Below are 24,511 nucleotides of genomic sequence, written 5' to 3'. Positions count from 1 at the left end.
AAAATGGCCCTAAAAGATAAAACTGTCTTCCTTTATCATATTTTAGCTATATGGAATCTTCCCCTAAAAGAGCATGCAGTCTTAACTGGGGGACCATATAATTTTTCCTCCAAACCAGGATTCTCTTGAGCTTGAAAAGGGGACAATAATTATCCTGGGATAACAACCAGACAAACCGAGTCAACCACCCTAATAAGTCATCACTTATTAGGCAGTTGTATCATTCAAAACATGGGTGCCAGATTTACTCAAATCTTGCTTTAAGAGGTTTTGAGTCCCTTGGAAAAAGGCACAATAGAATCACTTCTTTTGGTTTCTAACATAACATTTGGTCAAAGCTTCAAAAAGACCAAATTAACTTATGGAAAAATACTTTTTAAAAAAAGCAAAGTTTAAAAATAATTGCCTCAAAGCTTGCCTAGATTCCCCAAAGTCCTAACTATTCCCCCAGGCTCCCATAACAGGTGGCTTATGTCTCCTTTTAACCTCCTTTCATTCTGATTTATTACTATTAAACTATAATATGCTTTAGGAGAGGCATGATCTTACTATGTACTAGTCCTATGCCCATACAAAATCAAAGCTGCTGAATGTGGAGAATCTATACTTTATACCCATGGTGTAGTAAAAGAGATTCAGTACTCTGGGCTAAATATTTATACTGAAAAAAAATCAACCTTTCAAAACCCTTGGTAACCAGGTTCACTCATCTTCACAGAAAAGTTCTATCAAGGTGATTTAAATTATGTTTGTGTAACAGTAATAAGACTTTCTGGCTATAAAGTTTCATCCCTAAAATCAGGTTTTAGGGTTTCTACTCTTACTTTCACAGTATGAACTATGGGGAAAAAATTGCTAAGGACCATTACTCATGTCCTAGATACGTACCAAAACATATCTCATTGGTTCCGCATCTTTTATCTTTTTGTTGGTCCATACTTTATGGGCCTTTTTGTTCAGGCTTTCCAAGCAGCTGTGGTATAAAAAAGGGAAAGAAAACAACTTCAAATATTTTAGTCTCTTCTTCCCACGTATTCTCTTACAAGACAGATGATGTCTTACAGTTGCTGCAGCCCCTGACAAAATATACCTGTGCTCTCAAGTCAAATAATCAAGTATCTACTAAGTTTGGGACAGTATGTTAAGAACTATAGTAGGGGCTTCCCTGGTGGCACAGTGGTTAAGAATCCACCTGCTAATGCAGGGGACACGGGTTCGAGCCCTGGTCCAGGAAGATCCCACATGCCGCGGAGCAACTAAGCCTGTGTGCCACAACTACGGAGCCTGCGAGTCACAACTACTGAGCCCACGTGCCACAACTACTGAAGCCTGCGCACCTAGAGGCTGTGCTCCGCAACAAGAGAAGCCACCACAATGAGAAGCCCCTGCTCACCACAACAGGGGAAAGACAAAGCCTGCGTGCAGCAACAAAGACCCAATGCAGCCAAAAATAAATAAAAATAAATAAATTTATAAAAAAAAAAAGAACTGTAGTGGCCTTGGTTCATTATGAGGGAAAAATGTTGACAACTATAGTTAATATAAGGCAACAGTTCTCAAACTTCAGTGGATATCAAAATCACTTGGAGGGCTTATTAAAACAAAGATTGTAGGGCATCTCGGGCTTCCCTGGTGGCGCAGTGGTTGAGAATCTGCCTGCTAATGCAGGGGACACGGGTTCGAGCCCTGGTCTGGGAAGATCCCACATGCCGCGGAACAACTGGGCCCGTGAGCCACAATTGCTGAGCCTGCGCGTCTGGAGCCTGTGCTCCGCAACAAGAGAGGCCGCGATAGTGAGAGGCCCGCGCACCGCGATGAAGAGTGGCCCCCACTTGCCGCAACTAGAGAAAACCCTCGCACAGAAATGAAGACCCAACACAGCCATAAATAAAATAAATAAATAAAAATAAAAAAATAAACAGGAGCTGTTGTTTAAAAAAAAAAAAAAAAATTGTAGGGCATCTCACCCCTGAGTTTCTGATTCAGTAGTAAGGCCCAAGAATCTGCATTTTTCTCAAGTTCCCAAGTGACGCTGATGCTGCTGGTCTGGAGATCACACTCTGAGAACAACTGGTATGACACGCAGTTTAAGTGCTGGGAGGAAAGGAGGTTATAAGAAAACATAAGAACTTAATCCCAGGCAGAGCTTAGGAGAAGGCTTCAAAAAGAAAATGACCCTTGGGTTTAAACATTTGACATTCCTTAAAATAACATCAGAAGAAGAGTAGTATTGGAATTTTAGAACTGTTCCATACAAGACTAGCCCTTTACGCAATTATTAGAAGGTAAAATTTCCTTAGCGTAATTCTGCCATTCTACCATCTTTTCAACAAACTTTTAAGAAGTTTCCATTTTCTTACCTATCTATTCATTAAGCCTTGCCAAAACAATACTAACCATGGTTTGCAAACTTGGACTTACAATTTACATCTTACATGCCAGCACCAGAAAGGGCATGAGGGGCTATTTGTTGCTGAGTCCCAGGGAAAGAAATTACCTAGAAGTCAAGGAAAAACACAGAGAACAGATTGCTCGAGTACACTGGCAACTATTACAGGCAACGTGGATTACACAGCTATATAATATTTACATATTAGGACACAGAATGAATTTAAAGACAAAAATAAAAAAGTCACTACTTGTTTTTCTTTTATCCTGTATCATCCTGTGTTTGTGGAGGGGGTTGCTGGCTATTCTTGGCAAACTCTCATTAATGACCCTTTTTTAAACATAAATTTATTTTCAATGGCTCCCTGGTGGGAACACCTCTCCCTGCTACTTTGCCTGAAAAATTGTAACCAGCCCCAACTTCTCACCCTCCTCTACAGCAATACCTCCCAATCTAACCTCACCAATGAGAACATCTATTATGTTCCCCCATAGATCTCTTTTTGAAATATTTTGCAACTGCATTTATTGAATAATTTTCCTATTTTAAATTATACACTTAACAACCAATCAGAAATCATAATTAGATGAGGGAACCAGGACTTAGTTGATAAAATTTAAGACAAAAACAAAGAAATTTAATGTTTTAGTCTTCTGATGGGCAAAAGTTTAAGTTTTATCAGGCTTTCTGAAACACTGAAAATCTCTAAAGAATCTGAAAGACTACTGGGATTCCTTCAATCCTAAAAACTGAGAAAACTCATCTTCTAACAAAGTTGGGTTTGTTTTTTCAGTCATTAGCATACAGATCTGTCGCTTAACTCATTAGTTCAGTCTTTATTTTTAACTAATAACTCTAAAAATATAATTTATAATTTAGGGATAAATGCAAGCATATCTAGAGATATGCATATGTGCAAGCATATCCAGAGATAGAACCAGCAAAGATCAGATTCAGTTTAGGGTATTAATCCCAACTAGCTCTTAGAATGACCCTGTGTAAATGCCTTGGTCTCTCTTTTTTTTTTTCCTTTTCAAATACATTCAACCTGGCTGGAAAATCAGTCTGAAGGAAAGCTCAGCAGGGATATCAGATAAAGCAGGAACTTTCTGGGTTGGAAAGGAATGAACAAAGCATTTAAGGATAGAAAGAATAGATGTGTGGTGCATTTTTATTTTAATATCTCCACCACTGAAAGACAGGTTTGGTTCTTTTGTTTGTTTGTTTGAAAGTCAGTGGGCTCATTCACTGGTGCTAAATGGAACAGCTTTATCAGTTGAGGATCCTGTCACCCTGACAAGGCATTACTGAATGCACTGAAGCCTGACTTTGGATTCTGGTTTGGTACCCACTCCCCGTCCTCTCAAGCTCTTAGCTCTTTCTTCCCCAGAAATTTCAACCTGCAGGTATCTGAATGAAAAGTTCAGATGGGTCACAGAAACAGTGTCAACAATTTCACCAGATTACCTCAATTTTTTTTTTTTTTTTTTTTTTTTTTTTTTTTTTTTAAAACCTCAATTTAAAGTCTGAAAAACCGAGCTTCCCTGGTGGCACAGTGGTTAAGAATCCGCCTGCCAGTGCAGGGGACACGAGTTCGAGCCCTGGTCCAGGAAGATCCCACATGCCGCAGAGCAACTAAGCCTGTGCACCACAACTACTGAGCCTGCACCCTAGAGCCCGCGAGCCACAACTACCGAAGCCCATGCACCTAGAGCCTGTGCTCCACAACAAGAGAAGCCACTGCAATCAGAAGCCCTCGCACTGCAACAATGAGCAGCCCCCCACTCGCCGCAACTAGAGAAAGCCCGTGTGCGGCAATGAAGACCCAACACAGCCAAAAAAAATAACTAATAAATAAAGCCTGAAAAATCACATTTCATTTCAAGTCACAGTGGCCCCACTAATTCTGCATGAATAATGCTGTGATAAATCCAGAGGTTTAAGGTTTAGGATTTCGTAAAGATTACGTTAAGATACTCCTAACAATCTGAAACTGATTTGCCAAAACAGCAGCTTTTTCTAAAATGCTTTGTGCTAAGCTTGTAAGGAAGCTTTCATTCTTAGCAATCATCTTTCAAGAAGCACTTTAACAGCTTGCTCCTCCTTCACAAGAATCATCTAGGCCACCCAGGTGAACAACAGCTTTTGTAAGTTCAAAACAGTGCCTAGGTCAGTGGTTCTTAACCCTGACTGCACGTTAGATCATCTGGGTAGATTTTTAAAAATAACTATGCCCAACCTTTTAATTGGTCTGGGAGGGGAACGTGGCACAATATGTTTTAAAATCTCCCCAGATGATTCTAATGTGCAGGCAAGATTAAGAACCAGTAGCCGGGCTTCCCTGGTGGCGCAGTGGGTAAGAATCCGCCTACCAACGCAAGGCACGTGGGTTCCAGCCCTGGTCCGGGAAGATCCCACATGCCGCGGAGCAACTAAGCCTGTGCGCCACAAATACTGAGCCTGTACTCTAGAGTCCACGTGCCACAACTACTGAAACCCGCGTGCCCAGAGCCCGTGTTCCACAACAAGAGAAGCCACCGCAATGAGAAGGCCACGCACCGCAACGAAGAGTATCCCCCGCTTGACGCAACTAAACCCTGCGTGCAGCAATGAAGACCCAATGCAGCCAAAAATAAATTAATTAATTTATTTATTAAAAAAAAAAAAACCAGTAGCCTGCAACAAGAATGGCTTGTGCTCTGCTTGCATCAACGCATTTCTTTTTTAGGGTCTTAATATGAACCAAAGGCTGTGAAGCACACTCTCTTCAGCCCAAGGGATGATAATTAAACAAAAAACAGGACTTCCCTGGCAGTCCAGTGGTCAAGACTCCGCGTTTCCAGTGCAGGGTGCTTGGGTTCCATCCCCGGACAGGAAACTAGGATCCTGCAAGCCGCGTGGCGCGCACAAAAAAAAAAACAAAAAAAACCCGATAACAATGTTTACATATTATTCATGTAAAGATAAAATGTCCCACGACACTTTTCACTGAAGCCACGTTAAGTTCGTGCTGTCAGGATAAGTTCTCCTAAATCATATGTAGGCTCCAGAAGTCACTGAAATGTTCTAAAACCCCCAATATTTCAGCACCCAGACTGAGCTCCCAGACTGCCTACCTTGGGCAATACAAAAATTTGTCATATCACATCTTTTACTTCTTGGTTTTGAAAACTATTATTACCAGATCTACCTGTAGTGTCAATCTCTTCATTTTTTCTGTCTAATCTTCAAAGGCCACACGTCCTTTTTCTCAAAGCCTTCCCCAGGTGACTCTGGGTCCCATTGATTTCCTCCTAATATTAATTTACAGTCTCAACAACTTTCTTGGCATCTGTTACACTACCATTTAACCTTTCACTTTGGGGCCTATTTTCCTAGCACCTTGGAGACAAGAACCACGGCTTGCACCTTTTTTTTTTTTTGTGGTTTCACAGTTTCCAGAACAAAGGCTCACAATATATGTTTCGTTTTCCACTATCAAATTATAACTTTCTGGCCCTTTTTACCTCGAGCTCTCTCCTCAACTCTAAAACTCGCTTTAATCTGACTAGGGCATCCATCCTACCACGCATTCTCAGATAAAACCATTATCAACTTTTGAATTTTGAAATTCTACCTACAACGAGTGCTAAACAAAAACAACTAGGGCTTCTCTGGTGGCGCAGTGGTTGAGAATCTGCCTGCCAATGCAGGGGACACGGGTTCGAGCCCTGGTCTGGGAGGATCCCACATGCCGCGGAGCAACTAGGCCCGTGAGCCACAACTACTGAGCCTGAGCGTCTGGAGCCTGTGCTCCGCAACAAGAGAGGCCACGATAGTGAGAGGCCCGCGCACCGCGATGAAGAGTGGCCCCCGCTTGCTGCAACTAGAGGAAGCCCTCGCACAGAAACGAAGACCCGTCCTTGGTGATTCGTTTTGGGGGGTTGGCGTGGGGGGGGGAGGGGGGCCTGTTGTGTCTGCTTATCTCCTTTTCAATTTTCCTCTTCCTTCCAGTCAAAATCTAAATTATCTTTCTCTCTGGACAACTTCCACAAACAAGGCTTCGTTCTCACCAGTACCCATCCATCGACCCCTAACGAGTCCCGGCCCTCCTCGAGCGCCCAGGTCTCAGCACTCGTTCTCCTTTCTAAGATGGCCACCCCAGAGCCCGGCAGGGCTGCGCGAGTTCCACCCACGCAAGGCCACGGTAATTCCAGGGGCCAGAGAACGACGGCCCGAGGTGGGGGGCAGGGGTGGGAGAGCCGAGGAAGGAGGGCCGAGGAGACCCTCTGCGGAGCCCGCGCCTCGCTCGGTCAGAACCCCACCTCCGTCACAGGAAGTGGAAGCCCCACCCCCTAACGTCAGGGGCCGGAAGTGAGCGTTGCTGGGCGCGGGCGTGGGGTGAAGGCGGGTGTGAGCAGAGTGTGTCTCGGCCAAGGTAGGAATGACGCGCGGGCCCCGGCTTGGGGCCTCCAAAGACCTCACCTTTAGTGGGCTGGGATACCTTCACCTTCTAGTATCTTCCCTTTTCTGCCCAGAGCTTTCGGCCTCGTGGGTTCTCAGCGCGGCTGTTTTGGCAACCGGTGGTGCTGCCGCTGCTTCGTCCCCTCGAGGTCCTCCCTGGCTCCTGTGTCTCCATTCTTTTAAGTTAACCATCTTCCCCACCTTCTCCTGTTTAGTCCCACTGTTTAAATCGACTCTGACTGTTTTGTTTAAAGGAAGAAAAATGATGGTTTTACCGAGACCCCAGCTCGGTTAAGAGTGTAACCAGTTGCTTCAGGCTGCAACCAGCCCCCAAGCTTGACTGCTGAGTGTCATTTGTCCATTACACCGCTGTCTAGTACTAGGGAAAACGTAAAAGACTCACTTGTTAACAGTTTAATACGGAAGATACTTAGATGGACAGGGCTGAATGATGAGGCTATAGGTTCCAGTGCCCTTAATCTTGTGTAATTTAGTCTTTTTGCCCCCAAAGGATAGGATGGCTCCCTACAAGTTGCTGAATCTGGCACTGATCGCTCCTTTAAAGGACTTGAAATCAAGAAACATATTGCTTGATTCTTTCTTCCAATTCTCTTTTATTTTTGTTGAAAAAGTATAAAGTTACTATGTGTAACATGTCAAAAGGAATGTCAGAATTTCTTAATCCAGACATGAAAAATATTTTTTATGACAGTTTCACCGATGATTGTCATTTACAAATGAACTCTGCAGCAAATTACTAAACGAGTTCCAGCTGATCACTTGTATTTCGTATCATAGGTTCCAAGGCTGCTTATGTCATAGAATGGGGGGAAGGGGTGTGGAATTGTATGAGGAGGCAAAGGAGAGCTGGCTCTAGAGGCAATAGATGTAAACCTAGCCAGTTTTCAGAAGTTTCCTATGGAGATGGTTTTATATAAATTTAGTCTTTTCCATAATGATAAGTTTATTTAATCACAGAGCTCAATAGCGGGGAATCTCAGGTGGAAGAGGACTGAAACTAAAAAAACATTTGTCTTTTAAGCTTCCACATTTCTGTTACAGACTTGTTCTTTTATGACTGTCAACTATAAAATGGACAGTTCTCGAGTCCTAACATTCAGAAGTTTTTCCTCAATGCATAGAGGGAATGAGTATTAACTGGAGAGATTTAAATTACCAAGTCTATCCATTTTAGCATAGGAGATTTGGGGAGGGGGGTAAAGCATCACTGGAAAAAGTATGGTACTTCCTAATCATGTTTAAGAAAAGTCGTAGAAATAGTAAACTAGAGCGTCTCTGGACATATTGGATGGATTGAGTGTATAGTCTGACACAGGCTTCCAGCATCCCCAGGTCCCCGGGGGAGAAGCAAGACTGGCAGCCTGCCCATCCTGTATTTTTGAGGACTTGAGAGGAGAGCTTTAAAATAGTACCCTTTTCCTTTGTTTATCCTGAAGTTTAAATAACAGTATTCTTGTGGGCTTGACTTGCCCCCTCTAATGTTAAATAGCATCAAACCCTAATAGATGGTAAACAGTGACAAGGTGTTGTAATGGCACTTAAAATAGACTGACATCTTATCACCTGAATACAGTTTTAGTAGTCATATTTGGTTTTTCTTAACTGTGAGCCCTAGAATTTATTCCAAGAGTGTGAATTGGGCAATGATGTTAAAATGGTTCAAAGTAGTAAAGAATGCCTTCAAGGGGAGAAACTTATTGAGGGGGAGGGAGGTGCTATAAGGGTTTTTTATATTGAACTTGGGTGACTTCAATTCTAGTTTGAATCCAAGTTTGACTCCACTTCTTAGGGCTACTTTTGATACATTTCGTTTCTGATTCCCTGATCCACTGCTTTTTTTTCCCCCCCAGCACTTGGATTTGGCTCCTTCATTTCCAACATGGAAGACACTTACAGTACGTACTTCTTGTTGCTTTTAGAAAATAAGTTAAATTACTAACATGTAGTTTTCTGTCTGACAAGACTTTTACTGTGTTGGGAAAGATTCACTTTTCTCGCCAGACTGCTGAGAAGAAAAGGTCTCCCCAGAGACCGTTTTAGTAATGTAGAGAAATGTCCAAATTTGAAATACGACACTTGAAATTTAAAGAAAGAAGTATGAGAAGTCATCAAGCTTTGAGAAAGCTGTGGTTGGGACACCACACCATAGTGTGTTTAACACCATAGTGTTTAACACCATAGTGTTAAACTATATTTTTATTAAATGAAGCATTTTCATTCCTCAGGACTTCAGTTTCTCCTGTTAATGACACAGGGATAGTCATTAACTAACTAACTGGTTTCTTTCTATTTTGTGGGATAATATGATATACATAATGTTGATGTACACTGCGTTTTTAGACTTAAAGAAATCCTAGGGAGGATTCTTGTTTCTCAAGTGATCCAGGAATCTAGATGGCCCAACAAATCAAATGGGAACCAGGAGACCTAGGATCATACAAGTGTAGCACCAAAAGAGACCTGAAAAATCATTTCATTCAACGTTCGAATTTTACAACTGAGAAAACAGAACCTAGATTAATTGATTTGTCCTAAAGTTACATAGTTAGTTGGGGACAGAGTCAGAACCAGAGTCTTATATGTTGTTTGTATGTAGTGCCCTACTTGCTGCTACAAAGCACCATGGTTTCTAGACCCTGACCAAGTTTGAGGAACATCTGAGTGGATGAAACTCGTCAACAAGGCCTCCTTTGTTTCCTACTTTCTGTCTTGTTCAGAATCTCTATAATTAATAAGTTCTAACTAAAGGGTATTTTAGTCCCGTTCTACCTTCAAGGAAGAGTCCAGTAGAATCTTTATCACCAACATGTAGAAACTACATGGAAACAATCTTTATTAAATATCTACAATAGAGATTCTTAAACTTTAGCATGCAGCAGAATCACCTGGGAGGCTTGTTAAAACACAGGTTGCTGGACCCCACCCCCAAAATTTTTGATTCAGAAGGTCTGGGACCCAAGAATTTGCACTTCTAACATGTTCCCAGGTGATGATGCTAATCTGAGGACCGTACTTTGAGAATAATGGATCTCATCCTCCTTGATCTTCCGTAGGGCTTCCTCCTTCACCCCCTTAATTTTTCTAAAAATATGTTAATTAAAATCTGAGATTTCCATGTGAGATAGATATGAGAGATTTATATTTATTTATTCTTGGAAGCTTACTACTCTATTAAATTAGAAAGCAACATCTCCCCTTTATATCTCTATTCATTACTTTTGTCAGTGGTGATTTTCTTTTTTCTTAGAAAAATATCACCTGGTTCTTTTAATTACTGTATTGCTACATAACGGAAACTTTTTTACATAGTGATAATCAGTAGATGTTTGTTAAAGAAAGAAGGAAATGGTGAATTTTGCTGTATGTTTACAATTTTATTTAAGTTTTGTGATTAAGTTTAATAAGTTGGCTTGTGAAGAATCAACTCCTTTAAGTCTATAGCATTTCTGTTTATCTATGTCTTTCTTAATAAAGCTTCAGTGTTTTAAGACTTAAAAAAAAGAAAAAAAAGAAAAATATCACCTGGAAGTAGGTTAGAAATGCACAACCTCAGGCCTCATCTCAAACCTGCTGAATCAGAATGTGTATTTTAACACAGTCCCCAAGTGATTTAACACCAGGAATCATGTTAAAGTGAGAAACAGTGCTTTAGAATATGTTTGACCTTTTTCCCAAAGTGACCTAAAACTCTAACGTTAATCTGATAGATTCCTGAAGATCTCCAGCTTCTTCTGTCTTTGGGCGGTAGCTCTTAGCTGATGATACTCTCGTCAAGTCTAGTTCCTTATTTCCGTGAAGTTTCCTCCATTTCTCACCATGGGTTCTGGGCCCTATGCAAGTGTGAGGAACATCTGAGTTTACGCTCTTGGAGGAAGGTTGTCCAGAGGGCCTGCTTTGTTTTCCAAATTAAGTTATATTCCCAGAAAGCCACTCAAGATTTTTGCTGAGCAGTTCGATAGTATTCATTACAACTTTAAATGCATATATACTTCGTGTAGCACTCTTAGGTATCTGCCCAAGGGAAATACTCGTACAATGCACAAAGAAGTGTATGTTAGATTGCTAGTCACAGCATTGTATATAATAGTAAAAAACTGGAAACAACTTAAATGTCTATCTGTAAGGGAACTGATTAAGAATCTATGGTACATCCATATGCAGCAGTGAAACATTTCTTAACATACTGACATAGAAGGAGCTCTAAGATATGTTAAGTTAAAAGAAAGCAAATGGCAAAATAGGTACAGGAAATCTTGTCACAGGCTACACTGTGGATGAACTTTGAGGACACTGTGGGAAGTGAAACAAATCAGTTACAAAAAGACATACCATATGATTTCACATATATGAAGTGTCTAGAATAGTGAAACTCATAGAAACAAAAAGTAGAATAGTGGTTGCCAGGGTTTACAGGGAGGAGGAAATGCGAGTTATTTAATGGGTATAGAGTTTCAGTTTTGCAAGATGAAAATTTCTGGAGGTTGGTTGCACAACAGTGTGAATATACTTAACACCACTGAACTGTATACTTTAAAATGGTTAAGATAAATTTTACGTTATGTGTATCTTATTACCGTTAAAAATTTTTAATTAAAAATAAAATTTTAATCTAAAAAACCAGTTTAGAGCTGACCTAAGTTATCAGAGACCAAAAAGTAAAGCATTTTGGTAAGCAGCTATCATTATCAACTCTGATGAATACCACTGTATGGGCAGTAAAATGTGTATGAATCATAAAGTACATCCAGTCTGTCAGCTGCTGACATGGCCTATCATTTGCTAGTGATGGAATGGATTAAATGAAGGAAAACTAACAAGAATTTCATCTGTAAACTCTTCCTGGAGCTTCAGAAATATGAAAAGATTGCTGGTCAGGATGAGCCTGGCTGGCATAATAAGCCTGCTTGTCCTTTAAGACTTTTCGTTCCTATTCATTCTGTCCTTCAAGTCACCTTTCTGGCTCATTTGCATCACCATCATGGTTAGCAATTTTATCCCATGTTTACCACTCTTCCAGTGAAGCTCTCTGTTTCAATTCCCCACTAGCTTCTGATTTTCATAGCAGTCTCCTGGTTTATAAGCTTCTTATCAAATGTGAATTGTTTATCTTATTTCACTTTTATTATTGCCTTCAGTGTGGTGGCAACAGCATTTTATTAGGTTGCCTCTTGTCCTCATAATATATTCAGAATGTACTTAACCATTTAATTTCCCTTCTTTAACCAGGCTTCTTAAAATTTGGGGCTCAGTCTGGACATTTTGCAGAACGTAAGGATAGTTTTACACGTTCAGAGAAACTTCTCTAGTTTCTATTCACACTATTGAAATGGTCCCTAAAAGTATAGTCTTCTAAGGGTACTTTTAAATAGCGTGATATAGGTTAGGGGCTTTCTTTCACACAGCAGCCCCGTTAAGGTGTCTGCAGTTGTCTTAACTTAAGGTTCTCTTTTTGCAGATTATTCTACTTTTTTATCTGGCCAATTTGATAATCACTAGGTTAAAGAATTCTCTGTCTTTTTCTCATTATGTTCCAAAATATGAAATGTAAAACCACCGATCTGGTAAAGGTATTGGTTTCATTTGAGAGGTAACTAGATTAACCGAGATCAGGAACTACTTATAGAAGTACATTAAAGCAGACAGACGAAAAAGAAATCTATCAATGAATATTTCTCAAGCTTCCATAGAATGTATAACTGATATAGAGCAATGCTTACCAACTTTTTTCATGTCATAGCATACTAGTAAATAGACAGGGAGGCTAGTGTAGGGGATTCACTACCCTCAACTTACCTAGGACTGGTTGGGGGATAGGGGACACGTGTGCAATGGACCCCCACAGCAGTGTATCAGTACACTGTCCATTCCAACTTTCAACATACTGGCTGGGAAGCTCTGGTCAAACTAGCTAGAGATAAGAATGACCCTGAATTAGCACTTTTTTTTCTTTTTGGCTGCGTTGGGTCTTCATTGCTGCGTGTGGGCTTTCTCTAGTTGCGGCGAGCAGGGGCTACTCTTCGTTGCGGTGCGCGGGCCTCTCATTCCGGTGGCTTCTCGTTGTGGAGCACGGACTCTAGGCACACGGGCTTCAGTAATTGCAGCACACGGGCTCAGTAGTGGCGGCACGCAGGCCCTAGAGCACGTGGGCTTCAGTAGTTTTGGCATGCGGGCTCAGTAGTTGTGGCTCGCAGGCTCTAGAGCGCAGGTTCGGTAGTTGTGGTGCACGGGCTTAGTTGCTCTGTGGCACATGGGATCTTCCCGGACCAGGGCTCGAACTCGTGTCCTCTGCACCGGCAGACAGACTCTTAACCACTGCGCCACCACGGAAGTCCTATGACCCTGAATTAGCACTTTTAGAAAAGGAAAAGATGTTTCATTTAATTTTTTTGTTTATAATAAGGATAACCAACAATGAAAACAACAATATTTATGTACAACCAAATCTGAACTAGGACCCCACCCCATGATTGCTGGTTTTGCTGGACTTAATGAAGATTCGATGATAACGCAGTTTTATCTTCTCACAGTTACATTTTTATTTTCAGATGTTTAGTCACCCTTTTAAAAAAAAAATTCCAAGCCGTCGTTAGACTGTCTTGTTCAACTCTTACAGGTTCTGTTGAAAAAATCCAATGTGCCGGGGATGCTGAAGTTTTACAAGGGCCTGTTAAGCTTTATACTTACCCTATTATTCTCTCTTTCAGTCGATACCCTGGACCCTGAAAAGCTGTTACAATGCCCCTATGATAAAAACCACCAGATCAGGGCCTGCAGGTTTCCTTATCATCTTATCAAGTGCAGAAAGGTAGGGTATTATTTTCTTAATTTGCCCTGTGATGCCCTCCTGAGTTCTTTTTAAAAGCCAAATTTTGTAAATATCAAATAATTTTAACATAAATGTTTTAACTGAATGCCAGAATTGCTTTGGGTTAAATACCAATATTTATAGAAAAGAATTTGTTTATTTCTTGGATATGTAAGTTTTTTCTTGTTTTGGTTTTTCCCCCTACTAGTGACAGAGCACCCTTCATAGACAGCTTCTCTAGAGTCTTCGCAGCCTTTGTAAAACAGAGGAAACACTAATTTTTGCTAGCAGTGAGAAATCCTTCTTGCCTTGTGAATTTGATGTGTTCATTGTCCTGATAAGGATTGAGTATTGTAATACACTTATTTCTGATTTTTTTGTTTGTTTGTTTAGAAATTTTAGAGAAGTTGAACAGCTAGAGGTTAACCCAAGAAAAGATCATTCCTAAAAATAACTATTTCTCCAAGTTTCAACAGTAAGCATCTTTGGGGGAAAAAAAAACAGCTCAAAGATTTTTTTTTCTCTGGTCACCCTTTTGTAGACTTAGCTGATGTAAGCTAGTTTAATGCTGATATATTAATTGAGGCAGTTTGAAAGGATTGTTAGAATATAGATGTCAGATACAGAGGCCAAAGTTCTGCCAGGATTTATGCTTGGAAAACAATTTTGGTATTTAATCTAAATCTGCATACAATTCAAGTATGCATTAACATTCTTCAAAGAATGTTTCTCTTGCAGTCCTGGAGACATGATTATAATGCCATTGTTGATTATTTCTCAGCTCCTTTTAATCTCTAGAGCAAGGATTCCTTAAGGTTGAACCTGAGCAATATGGACTAGCAAATACTACCACAACTTCCTCCCCTAGGCCCTCAAAAATGTTCCGAGGATAAAGGTTGGGAAAGGGATCCAAGTGGTAAAAAGACATTGTCATAACTCCCCTATTCTAATGCTCTTAATCTTCAGCTACAAAACCTTTGCATTCGATTGCCTGATATCCCTTACAAAATCATGGAGATACCTGCCCTCACAATTTTCTCCATCCCCTATTTTTTTCCACCCTTCTCCCCACTTTACATTATTTTTACTTTTTTGAGTATCATTTATGATATATCTTTTGCTTCTCCTGATAAATTTCTTAATTGCTGGTAAACTTACCATAGGATTTGGGTGATATTAAACATTTTGTTTTGTTTTCTTGTTTTGTATTAAAATAAGGAACTTGGTCAGCAGAGTTCTCTATCATTTGGGCTTTTCCTTAGTGAAATAGCTGAAATAAAGGTCAAATTGTTCAGAGCCTCATTTCAGGCATCATTACTTTAAATAAGCGTTCCTGTGTTAATCTGAAAAATCATTGGGTTTGCCTCTTCTGCAGCTCCCTTCCAACAGCTGTTTTCCTGCACTATTGTACTGCAGTAGCAGGGGCACTACTGCAATGCAGACTAAGTGTGTTTTAGTGTTGCCGTTCATCCTGAATATCAGCTTTCAAAGACGTCCAGAGAGCTCTACCATTACAGGCTGTGCCGCCTGAATCTTGTGACCCTGAGAAGTAAACGGGGTGAAGATATGTTTCAAATACCCCATCCTAAATTCACTGTTTACTTCCATATAAGCCACTTTAACCCCAGTATCTGTGTTGTCAGTCTTTATAATCATAACAAAGAGGCTTAGCTTTTGATGATTCTGAGGTAATGTCTCTGTGGTCCATATGAGTGATAAATAATTCCCTCTTAATGTTCTACTATGAGTTTACCTACCAAGTTAAGCCACAAGTTTATTGACGGACCCCTTTAATTTTTTTTCACAGAATCATCCTGATGTCGCAGACAAACTGGCTACTTGTCCCTTCAATGCTCGCCATCAGGTTCCTCGGGCTGAAATCAGTCATCATATCTCAAGCTGTGATGACAAAAGCTGTATTGAGCAGGATGTAGGTAAGACTGACTAGCTAAATGTTTCTGTGTTGGAGGTTAGCCCCTTCAAATTTATATGATGCTATGTTATCACCTTGATTTTGGCTTTCATCATTTCAGAAGAACAGTGGTTTTCTGCCTTTGAGATTTTTATTTTAGCAGCAAAAGGTTGTCAGGTGGTGTTTGTCAGACTGCTTTCTCTTCTGAACAACCTGATTTCATTTTACTAATAATTCATCTAAAAATGAAAATTCTTTTATTACCATAAATATGGCAAACATCTTTGTTTCTGCTTCTCTTTCTTGTCTTCTGTTGGCAAGGGGATAAGACCCCTCTGATTAGCTTTCATCCCATCCATTTTTCAGAAACAAAGACCCTGCAACCTTTTAAGCCACTAACCCCTTTAAACATAATAACTTGGCAGTGTTCCCTTGTTAAGTCAGAATCTCTATTGTCTTGCAGTCAGCCAAACCAGGAACCTCGGACAAGAGACTCTGACTGAGAGCACATGGCAGTGCCCTCCTTGCGATGAAGACTGGGATAAAGGTGAAGTGCTCCTACATCTTTTTCTTCACAATGTCAAAATCTCAAGTCATTTGCTTTAGATAGAAGGAAGATTTTCCTTTTTTATGAACATACCATGTTGTTCAGAATGACTTGTTATTTTTACTGGGCCCCAATACAAGCACATTTGTCTCTCTGTGCAGACACGTGGAACAGCCTATCCCTCTTGATTGGAAAAAGCACTTCTTTACATCTGTTTTTTTCCATAAATTGTGTTGTACCATCTGTGTTTGGTTGCTGCTAGGCACATTTATTATTATTTATGTCACTTGTGTTTATATCCTTCAATTAAATTCTTGCTACTCTGTCACTTAAGCCGGGTACTTGATCAGTTATTACTTGCTTCTCTAAACTTATGTTTATTATTTCTCATCTTACAAATTCAACTAGCATGAATTGGTGTTTTACCTAGTAGTACCACAAACCATGTTTTGCTTCCTTTGGCAGATTTGTGGGAACAGACCAGCACCCCATTTGTCTGGGGCGCAGCCACCTACTGTGGCAACAACAGGTAAATGAAAGGGCCTCATTCCCACCTCTTCCTCCCAGAATCACAGTGCTCTGTTACCAATAGAAGCCACCAAAGCATGTATTGACCTCTTTCCTTGATGATGTTACTTGGTGGTAATTTAGTCTAGGTATAGTTTTGGAGGGGTTTTTTCCTTATTTATTCCTTGATTCATAAAAAGGTCGCATGCTTTGTGTTAATTACTGCGGGAACACAAAAATACTAGCTTATAGTCTAGTAAAGGGAGACAGTGGCGCCAGCTATTCTTATGTCTTAGTTGGAGTTTTTGCTAAGTTCACATTATTTTAATGCTTTGAAAAAATTCTCTAGCTATACCACATGTATCATTTTTACTCTGGGTAACTAGTGTCTAAGGAAAAAGTAATCTTAAAAGTTCTATTTTTTTTAATAAATTTATTTTTTTTATTTATTATTTTTGGCTGCGTTGGGTCTTCGTTGCTGTGTGTGGGCTTTCTCTAATTGCAGCAAGTGGGGGCTACTCTTTGTTGCGGTGCACGGGCTTCTCATTGCAGTGGCTTCTCTTGTTGCAGAGCACAGGCTCTAGGCGCGTGGGCTTCAGTAGTTGTGGCTCACGGGCTTCAGTAGTTGTGGCACACAGGCTCAGTAGTTGTGGCTTGCAGGCTCTAGGGCGCAGGCTCAGTAGCTGTGGCGCACAGGCTTAGTTGCTCCGCGGCATGTGGGATCTTCCTGGACGAGGGCTCAAACCCGTGTCCCCTGCATTGGCAGGTGGATTCTTAACCACTGCGCCACCAGGGAAGCCCAAAAGTTCTTGATTTGGGATTGGGCAATCCATAATACCAAATGGGTAGGAAAGAAAACGCATCTCTTCTTCCCACTGATTTTGTATCTAATTTAAATCTCTAAGATTTTTCATTACTACTTGATCTTCAAACCTTAAAAGATCATGTTTCAAATTCCCTGGCAGTCCAGTGGTTAGGACTCCGTGCTTTCACTGACGAGGGCACGGGTTCAATCCCTGGTTGGGGAACTAAGATCCCATAAACTGCACAGCGTGGCACAAAAAAAAAAGATCATGTTTCAAACCCAAATGAGATTATTTCTGGATTAGAAAATGAAGGAATTAGATGCTAGACTTCATTTTTTTCCTCAAATAGAACACTTACCAATATTTATTTTTTAGCTCCTGAAGTCAGTTAGTTATAATAAATGTATCTTAGTCTGTCTATGCACTGAGATAGAAAAACTTAAAGATGAATTCCATTGGTACAATTTTAATTTTATCTCCGTTCTGTGAGATTTGTTGCCTTTAGTTTGGTTGTCTTGGCATTTTATTTTATCTCTTTTATCTATTGAGTTCATGAGCCTGTCATACAACTGAACAGTAGATGGCATTGCTGTTTATCTCAATTTCTGGAAAATGAAAATGGTTAGACCCATCTTAATGCCTGTACAGAAGAGTGAGCTTTCCAGAGAAGCTGGTAATCATTCTCATTGTGAGAATGTTTTGATGGAAATGTGTTTACATTTCAGAATGTAGGTTGTTGTTTTCCCCCAAATTACAAAAAACGCATTTTGATTATCTTGTGTGTGCCTGCCTGAAGAATACAGATATGCTGACATAGTCAAATTCATCTTTCTTTTTGAAGCCCCGCAAGCAACATAGTTATGGAACATAAGAGTAACCTGGCTTCAGGCATGCGTGTTCCCAAGTCTCTGCCATATGTTCTGCCATGGAAAAACAGTAAGTGAAATAGAGGCAAAATGCATTTACTCTGTTTGTTGTGCTAAATACAGTTGGTCTTGATTATTCAAGGACATGTTCAGTCTGAACACCTTGTACCCACATGACCCTGAGAGTGAGTGCCTCCTTAAATTTTGCACCCCAAGCACCTTACTCACTTCCCCCTACTCCTGGTTAGTAGCAGGAAAGGACAAGATCACAGAAGCATAAAGAATATTTTCAAGATGGGGTGACCACTGACATCGAATACCATGGGTAAATTTGGGAACCAGTAAAAAGGCTATTGATTTTGGCTAGGAGGAAATCATCCCCAATTCTCAAGGCATAATACTGATAGGGAATTGGGATTAGAAATTGGATTGCAGGGGCCTAAAAGGTAATGGGTAGAGACAAAATGAAAGTAATAAGTCGTAAGAACCAGCATAAGAATGGTATTCAGATGTGTTTCCTAGGCTTCAGAGACCATGCTGAGTAAACAGGTGTGAAATTCATGTCATACCACCCTAGTAAAGAAATTCCTACATATGGTACACCCAAGATACTGTCATTTTTGTTTAATACAAACTTTCTTTTCCTAATGTTGCCCCCAAATTCAGATTCTCTTGATTTCAGTTTTTGTTACTGTTTGAGCTAATTTTTAGATGGCTAGAGGATCCCCTTTAAAACATTTCCCTTTGGATACTTGCATTACTCCAAAAATGAGATCACCAAATCATATGCCATAAGGCTTGATAGGTAGAGGACTGTTTCCTTTTTCCATGCTCTTGAGTGGAATCCAATTGCTAATTTTAAATTCTTCTACTTTTATATTGTAATTCCATATACCCCAGGAATAAGTCATTCGTGTTCAGTAAGAATAGGAGATGGAGTGATTTTCAATTGACATGACGTATTTATTTTGAAATATTTCTACTCCATAGATGGAAATGCACAGTAACTGAGTATCTATCTCAAGTAAGTATTTCAGTTTTATTTCACTATTTTTTTTTCCAGGTGGTAGTAAGATTTAACTGGACATAAAGCAAATTGGGTCCAATTTTCTTTCAGATTATGGTACCAAATTAAAGCTTTGTATGTGCCTGTGTTTTTAAGTATATAGCCTCTGTTATGGCTTTACACGCTAATGAATAGGCATTTAGTTAAATTAGAATTCTGTTACATGCCAAGTTGCTTTCCCTAATGTTAGTACGAACTGCCTCTTTCCTTTTTCTTTTTTTTTTTTATCAAAGTTGCATTCTAGATCTATCATGCCTTTTTAATGGACTGAGATTAATCAAACAACTGTGCTTCACTGCTCTGCAGTTCTTTCCCTGTGCAGTACAGTTTAATGCTCATCAAAAAATTCATACTCCTTTGAACGAGAACTTTAAAGTTTTGGGTCTCTAAGAGTCTCTCACTGTTGATCTTATCTGAATATTTGATTTAGCAGAACCTCACAAAATCTATATAAAGAGTCCAAAATCTTTTAGTTTTCACAGATGAAGCCTTTCTTTGAGGTCACACTATGTACCCATAGCAGAGCCAGGTTTGATGCTTCAAATGCTGTCTTGGCTGAGGCTGCCCAGCCACACTGCTTCTGGCAGAAGGAATATTGTTGGGCTGGGAATGGGGTGATAATCCCCACTGTCTTGCAGGTAGTAGGCCTTCAGTGAATATTTAGTGAATGAATGAGTAATTGGCCTGTTGCCTTCTAGTCCATTTACTTTCTCTGGACAGTGAAGTAGATGGATCTTCTGCGAGTTAGGGTTCATTTTAGTACCAGAACTGATGTTTCTTCTGGTAAGAAGCAGAAAAGAGATTCTAAAAGCAAACACCCCTTAGCTATGAACAATAATATTTATCAGTTGCTTGTAGGTACTGGCCATTTTTCTTGGTAGGTTCTGACATCAAATTATTAAATATATCTGGAAGCCAGAAAATTGGATTTGAACCCAGAAGGGAAAGACACAACTGCACTGGGGTGTGTCAAGAAAGCATACACAGACATGGGTAAATGGTGAACTTTGAATCCTTCTCTGACACACTTCATGAGAGCTTGGTGTTCATAGAGTGTGGATAGTTACCTAGTAAAAATGGCTACTCTACGGTGAAAGCCTAGGAGAAACTTCTCTCTATCACTTAAGACTAAACATTTTTCTGCTTTGGAACTTAACTCTTTGCTAATAAACTCCTTACACACTGATAGTTTTTTTTTCTATGTAACCCCTGAGGAGTAAGGAAAAAAAAATAGGTACGAATCCTTTAACAGCCAAAGACCTTCTTATCCCCTTAATAAAAATAAAGCATCATTTTTTGAATGCCTGTTGTTGCAGAACTCTCTTCTTTGGATAGATACACACACAAAAAAAATGTAAGACATGACTTATTCCCTTAAGGAACTTAAGAGTGGGTGGAGAATTTTTTTTAATGCACATGCCTGAAAAGGGTTTGTTCACCTTGCACTTAAATGCTTTATCCCATTTGTGTTTTTATCAACAACTCCAATTTTTACTAGGTAAGTGCCTCAAAAGCAGGTAATACCATGTTAATTTTTCTTCCCCTGATGTACATTGTAACAGCTTAAAAATATTATTGAATTAATGAGTAGATGGGTATATGAGAAGAGAAAAAGATCAATATAAGTTAATTGGAATTAATCCAGAATTGTCTGGAGAAGTCAATTGCCTGGATGGTCAATTCTGATTTTCTCCTCACCGGTGAAAACTGTTGACACGAGTGTAGGTTGATCTCTGTATAGAATGTTTTTAATTCAATTAACAAGTTTCTGTGTGCTTAGTGATACTAAAGAGCTAAGGGTCAGAAAGTACTTGGTGTTCTGCCATTAGCAACAACAGATTCTTCCAGCAGACCAAGAGACTTTAATTGGGCTGTAGTTGTGTGGCCCGTCGTCAGATATAGTTGATGCTTTTGTCATTGATAGGAACTAAGAACTCTTTTTTTTTTTTCTCATTTCCTTGCAGATGCCAGACCCTAGAAGACTCTTTGCTTCTTCCTGCTACAGTGGGTTCTTCATTTTTTTCTCCTAATCTAATTAGAGAAAGATAAATTGTCTGTGACTTTCAAACTGATAAGTACCTTTCTTTTCCTCCCTCCTTTAAGTCCTTACTCATTTGATGCAAGAAAGAACCCTCATGCTCAGAACTGTTTCAAATAAACCATCATTGTAAATAGCTTGATAGTTTGGTTAAGTACCTGCAGCCCTAAGATCAGAACTCATATCTCATTCTACATTAATGAAACAAAATCATTTAAAGTTATCTTAAAGGAGCCAGCTAAAGCAGGCAAGAAAATTGGGTTGGAAAAAGTAACTGTGTATATATTTGTGTTCTCTGACACACATGAACCAAATTCCTTTTAACATTTATAGGAATGGACCTTTTCTGATTAGTGCATTTGTTTATTGAGTCTTTGATGTTGATAGCATTTATATATAGAAATATACCCTATTCTTGTTTAGAATCTTTAGGACATCTTGTTCCCTGAATATTTGTAACCTAGGGTAGGTTTCTTTTATTTCTTTTCTCTTTCCCACATTCCAGCTAGAAATTGTACTAGCTGTCAAACCAGATGTGGATTGTGTAGGAGTGAAGATTGGAATGGAGAGGAGGAACCAGTGTACATGTGGAGAAGAGATAGGCTTTTCAACTGTGTGTGAAATTTGATTAAGCTTCAAAGCTGAAATGTGCGAAGGCCCTGCTGACTACCCTGGGACGTGTGTATAATAAGTTAGATTTCTGAACTCAAGGCTCTGGCTATCCTAGCATCTTGTTGACCCTCACAAGGAGACTTCATAATCTCCCAGACCAGTTTTTTGTTTGGTTGGTTTTTTCCCGGTTTGGTGTGGTTTGGTTTTAAAACCATTTGGCATGGGAAGGGATTTGGGATCTGGTATAGATAGAGAGTCAGATGAAGCATACTGACCAATGATTCCAAAACTGATGTGTTGAGCATTGTTTGTAGGGGGAGTGGGCTCTTGTGGAATGCCTCTTCCACAAGTTTCACACAAAACAGGATTCTCTCTTTAATGAAGCAGAGCTATCTGTTTATTTAGTTGCAATCTCTAAAAGCAGATTCAAGATAAGCCCTAGTACAATAGTATTTCTTCTTCTAGCTGTATGAATAAGTGAATAAGTAGACCATTTCTTCTGGAGTGGGTGGTATAATGTATTGAGGAGGGGAAAAAAACACCCATTATTCTCTTAATTCTGGTTACTTATGTTTGAGTACCAGTCAGCAACTCACATTTAACTTTATTTAAAAATAATTTTAACTAGAAAATACAAAACCCTTCTGATTTCATTTGTTTGGGTAATGACAACCCAAACTGTTCTACACTACTCTTGTAACCCAGAGCTTCCTAGTTTAGGAAAAACAGGGGTATGAGTCATATTGCAAAGAATTAGCTACTTGAGTACAACTCAACAAAGGAATTAAATAGAAAATAGTTACTTTGTGTTTTTTAAATATCTAAAGGGGCAAGAAAAGCTAGCATCTGTTATTCATGAAAAACCTTATGTTATTTTAGGAGGACACCTCTTTGCTCACCACTATGAGAACTTAACCACAACACATCTGACCTTTGCCAGTGTGAGTAACACTCACTATGGGAGAATGCCTGCCTATGTTAATTTTGTTAGCTCACAAAATAGATAACCCAGTTGTTCTTTAGTAAACTAATGATTAAAGCAGCCAATTTGTCTTGTCCAGGAGCTTTCAGAGACTGCTTAGGATTTTTATTGGGCCTAGGATTCACTAGACTGGATTTAGTTTGCTGAAGGTTTTTGGACATTCCTAAAAACTAGAACAAAGAAGTGACTGTTTAACTCTTGTCAGAAGTTGGGAGAAGAAGCTTACTTATTTTTGAGACCTTCTTCTTCCCTTTGGAATGTGAACAGTGGAAGGTAAACAGTTGAATATTCTACCTTAATTTCAGTTAAGGTCAAGTGTTATGGTTAAAGGTTAAATGCAGACATGTTTCAAAATTTTGCGCTTATCTTAGAGAGCCTTTGAATCCTGCATATTGATCTTATCCAGGGATTCCATACTCTACCCCAAGGAGAGGATTTGCTTTCTGGAAGATTACCTTTCTCTGTAGGTATTCTGGAAGTGCCACTGTGATTTGCAAATGTTCTTACCAGGAATAAACAAATGTAGGTAATAAATGATACTTAGTTCTCCTGGTAGCTGAACCTGAGCTAAACAAGGAGAGTATTAGTATTTAGATTCAGTTTCAAATAGTGCACTGCAGTACCCTTTCATTGTTGAGAGAGAACAGTAGCTGCTTGTGTTAGTCTCTTAATACCTATACTGACATTCTTAGAGTCCTTTAGTTGTACTTTTCACAATTCGTATTAAGCTCCAAAGTAGACAGAAACCAAGGAGATGACATTATACTTCTTATTACCATTTTTAAAGAGGCAGGTTAGGGCTTCCCTGGTGGCGCAGTGGTTAAGAATCCACTTGCCAATGCAGGGGACACGGGTTCGAGCCGTGGTCCGGGAAGATCCCACATGCCGCGGAGCAACTAAGTCTGGGCTCCACAACTACTGAGCCAGCGTGCCACAACTACTGAAGCCCGTGTGCCTAGAGCCCATGCTCCGCAACAAGAGAAGGCACTGCAGTGAGAAGCCCATGCAGCACAACGTAGAGTAGCAACGAAGACCCAACGCAGCCAAAAATAATAAATAAAATAAATAAATTTAAAGAGGCAGGTTATAAAAATCAAGGTGATTTGTATGCTATATTTTAAATGATTGAAGCAAGACTGGCCTTGGGAAGAAGATACCTCTAAGAAAATATGTTTTCTTGTGCCAATTCAATGGGTAGAATAAGGAAAACTACTGAAATTCCATGAAAAAATTACTGTAGTGAATGCTCATTCTTTTGACCACTGTTGTCCTGATACTGTTAAGGTTCAGAACATACTCACATCCTACTTTACAGTCATGGCCTCTTCAAAGGCCACTGAAAACACATTAACCGGTTACCTCGTACCAACAGTCTCAGCTGACTTTCTATTCCAGCCATACTGAAGTCTGATAAACGCAGACCTGTGTATGAGCGGGGCATTTATTTGCCCTTGACATAGCAATTCCAGTGCCTGGTCCAACTCACTTAACTCTTATCAACTTGGTAACTGATGTGA

General features: G+C 39.7%; 1 protein-coding gene across 1 annotated transcript; it reads left to right on the top strand.

Annotated features, from left to right (window-relative positions):
• Positions 1-6,733: 6,733 nt before the first annotated feature.
• On the top strand, positions 6,734-21,537 carry GTSF1 (gametocyte specific factor 1). Its single transcript, XM_082350010.1, has 9 exons — positions 6,734-6,806; positions 8,704-8,748; positions 13,558-13,658; positions 15,466-15,592; positions 16,034-16,117; positions 16,583-16,646; positions 18,272-18,366; positions 19,287-19,320; positions 21,327-21,537. Exons 2-8 carry the CDS (start codon positions 8,733-8,735, stop codon positions 19,301-19,303), a joined length of 504 nt encoding a protein of 167 aa, XP_082206136.1. The 5' UTR covers positions 6,734-6,806; positions 8,704-8,732; the 3' UTR covers positions 19,304-19,320; positions 21,327-21,537.
• The last annotated feature ends 2,974 nt before the right edge of the window (positions 21,538-24,511 follow it).

Source organism: Balaenoptera borealis (assembly GCF_965194805.1).
Source record: "Balaenoptera borealis genome assembly, chromosome: 13".
In the NCBI taxonomy this organism is placed as follows: domain Eukaryota; kingdom Metazoa; phylum Chordata; class Mammalia; order Artiodactyla; family Balaenopteridae; genus Balaenoptera; species Balaenoptera borealis.
This window is presented reverse-complemented; position numbering and strand designations above follow the sequence as displayed.

Coding starts and splice junctions, on each gene's coding strand:
- GTSF1 (XM_082350010.1), top strand. Junction 16,118..16,582: donor CGATGAAGACTGGGATAAAG/GTGAAGTGCTCC, acceptor TTCCTTTGGCAG/ATTTGTGGGAACAGACCAGC. Junction 16,647..18,271: donor ACCTACTGTGGCAACAACAG/GTAAATGAAAGG, acceptor TTCTTTTTGAAG/CCCCGCAAGCAACATAGTTA.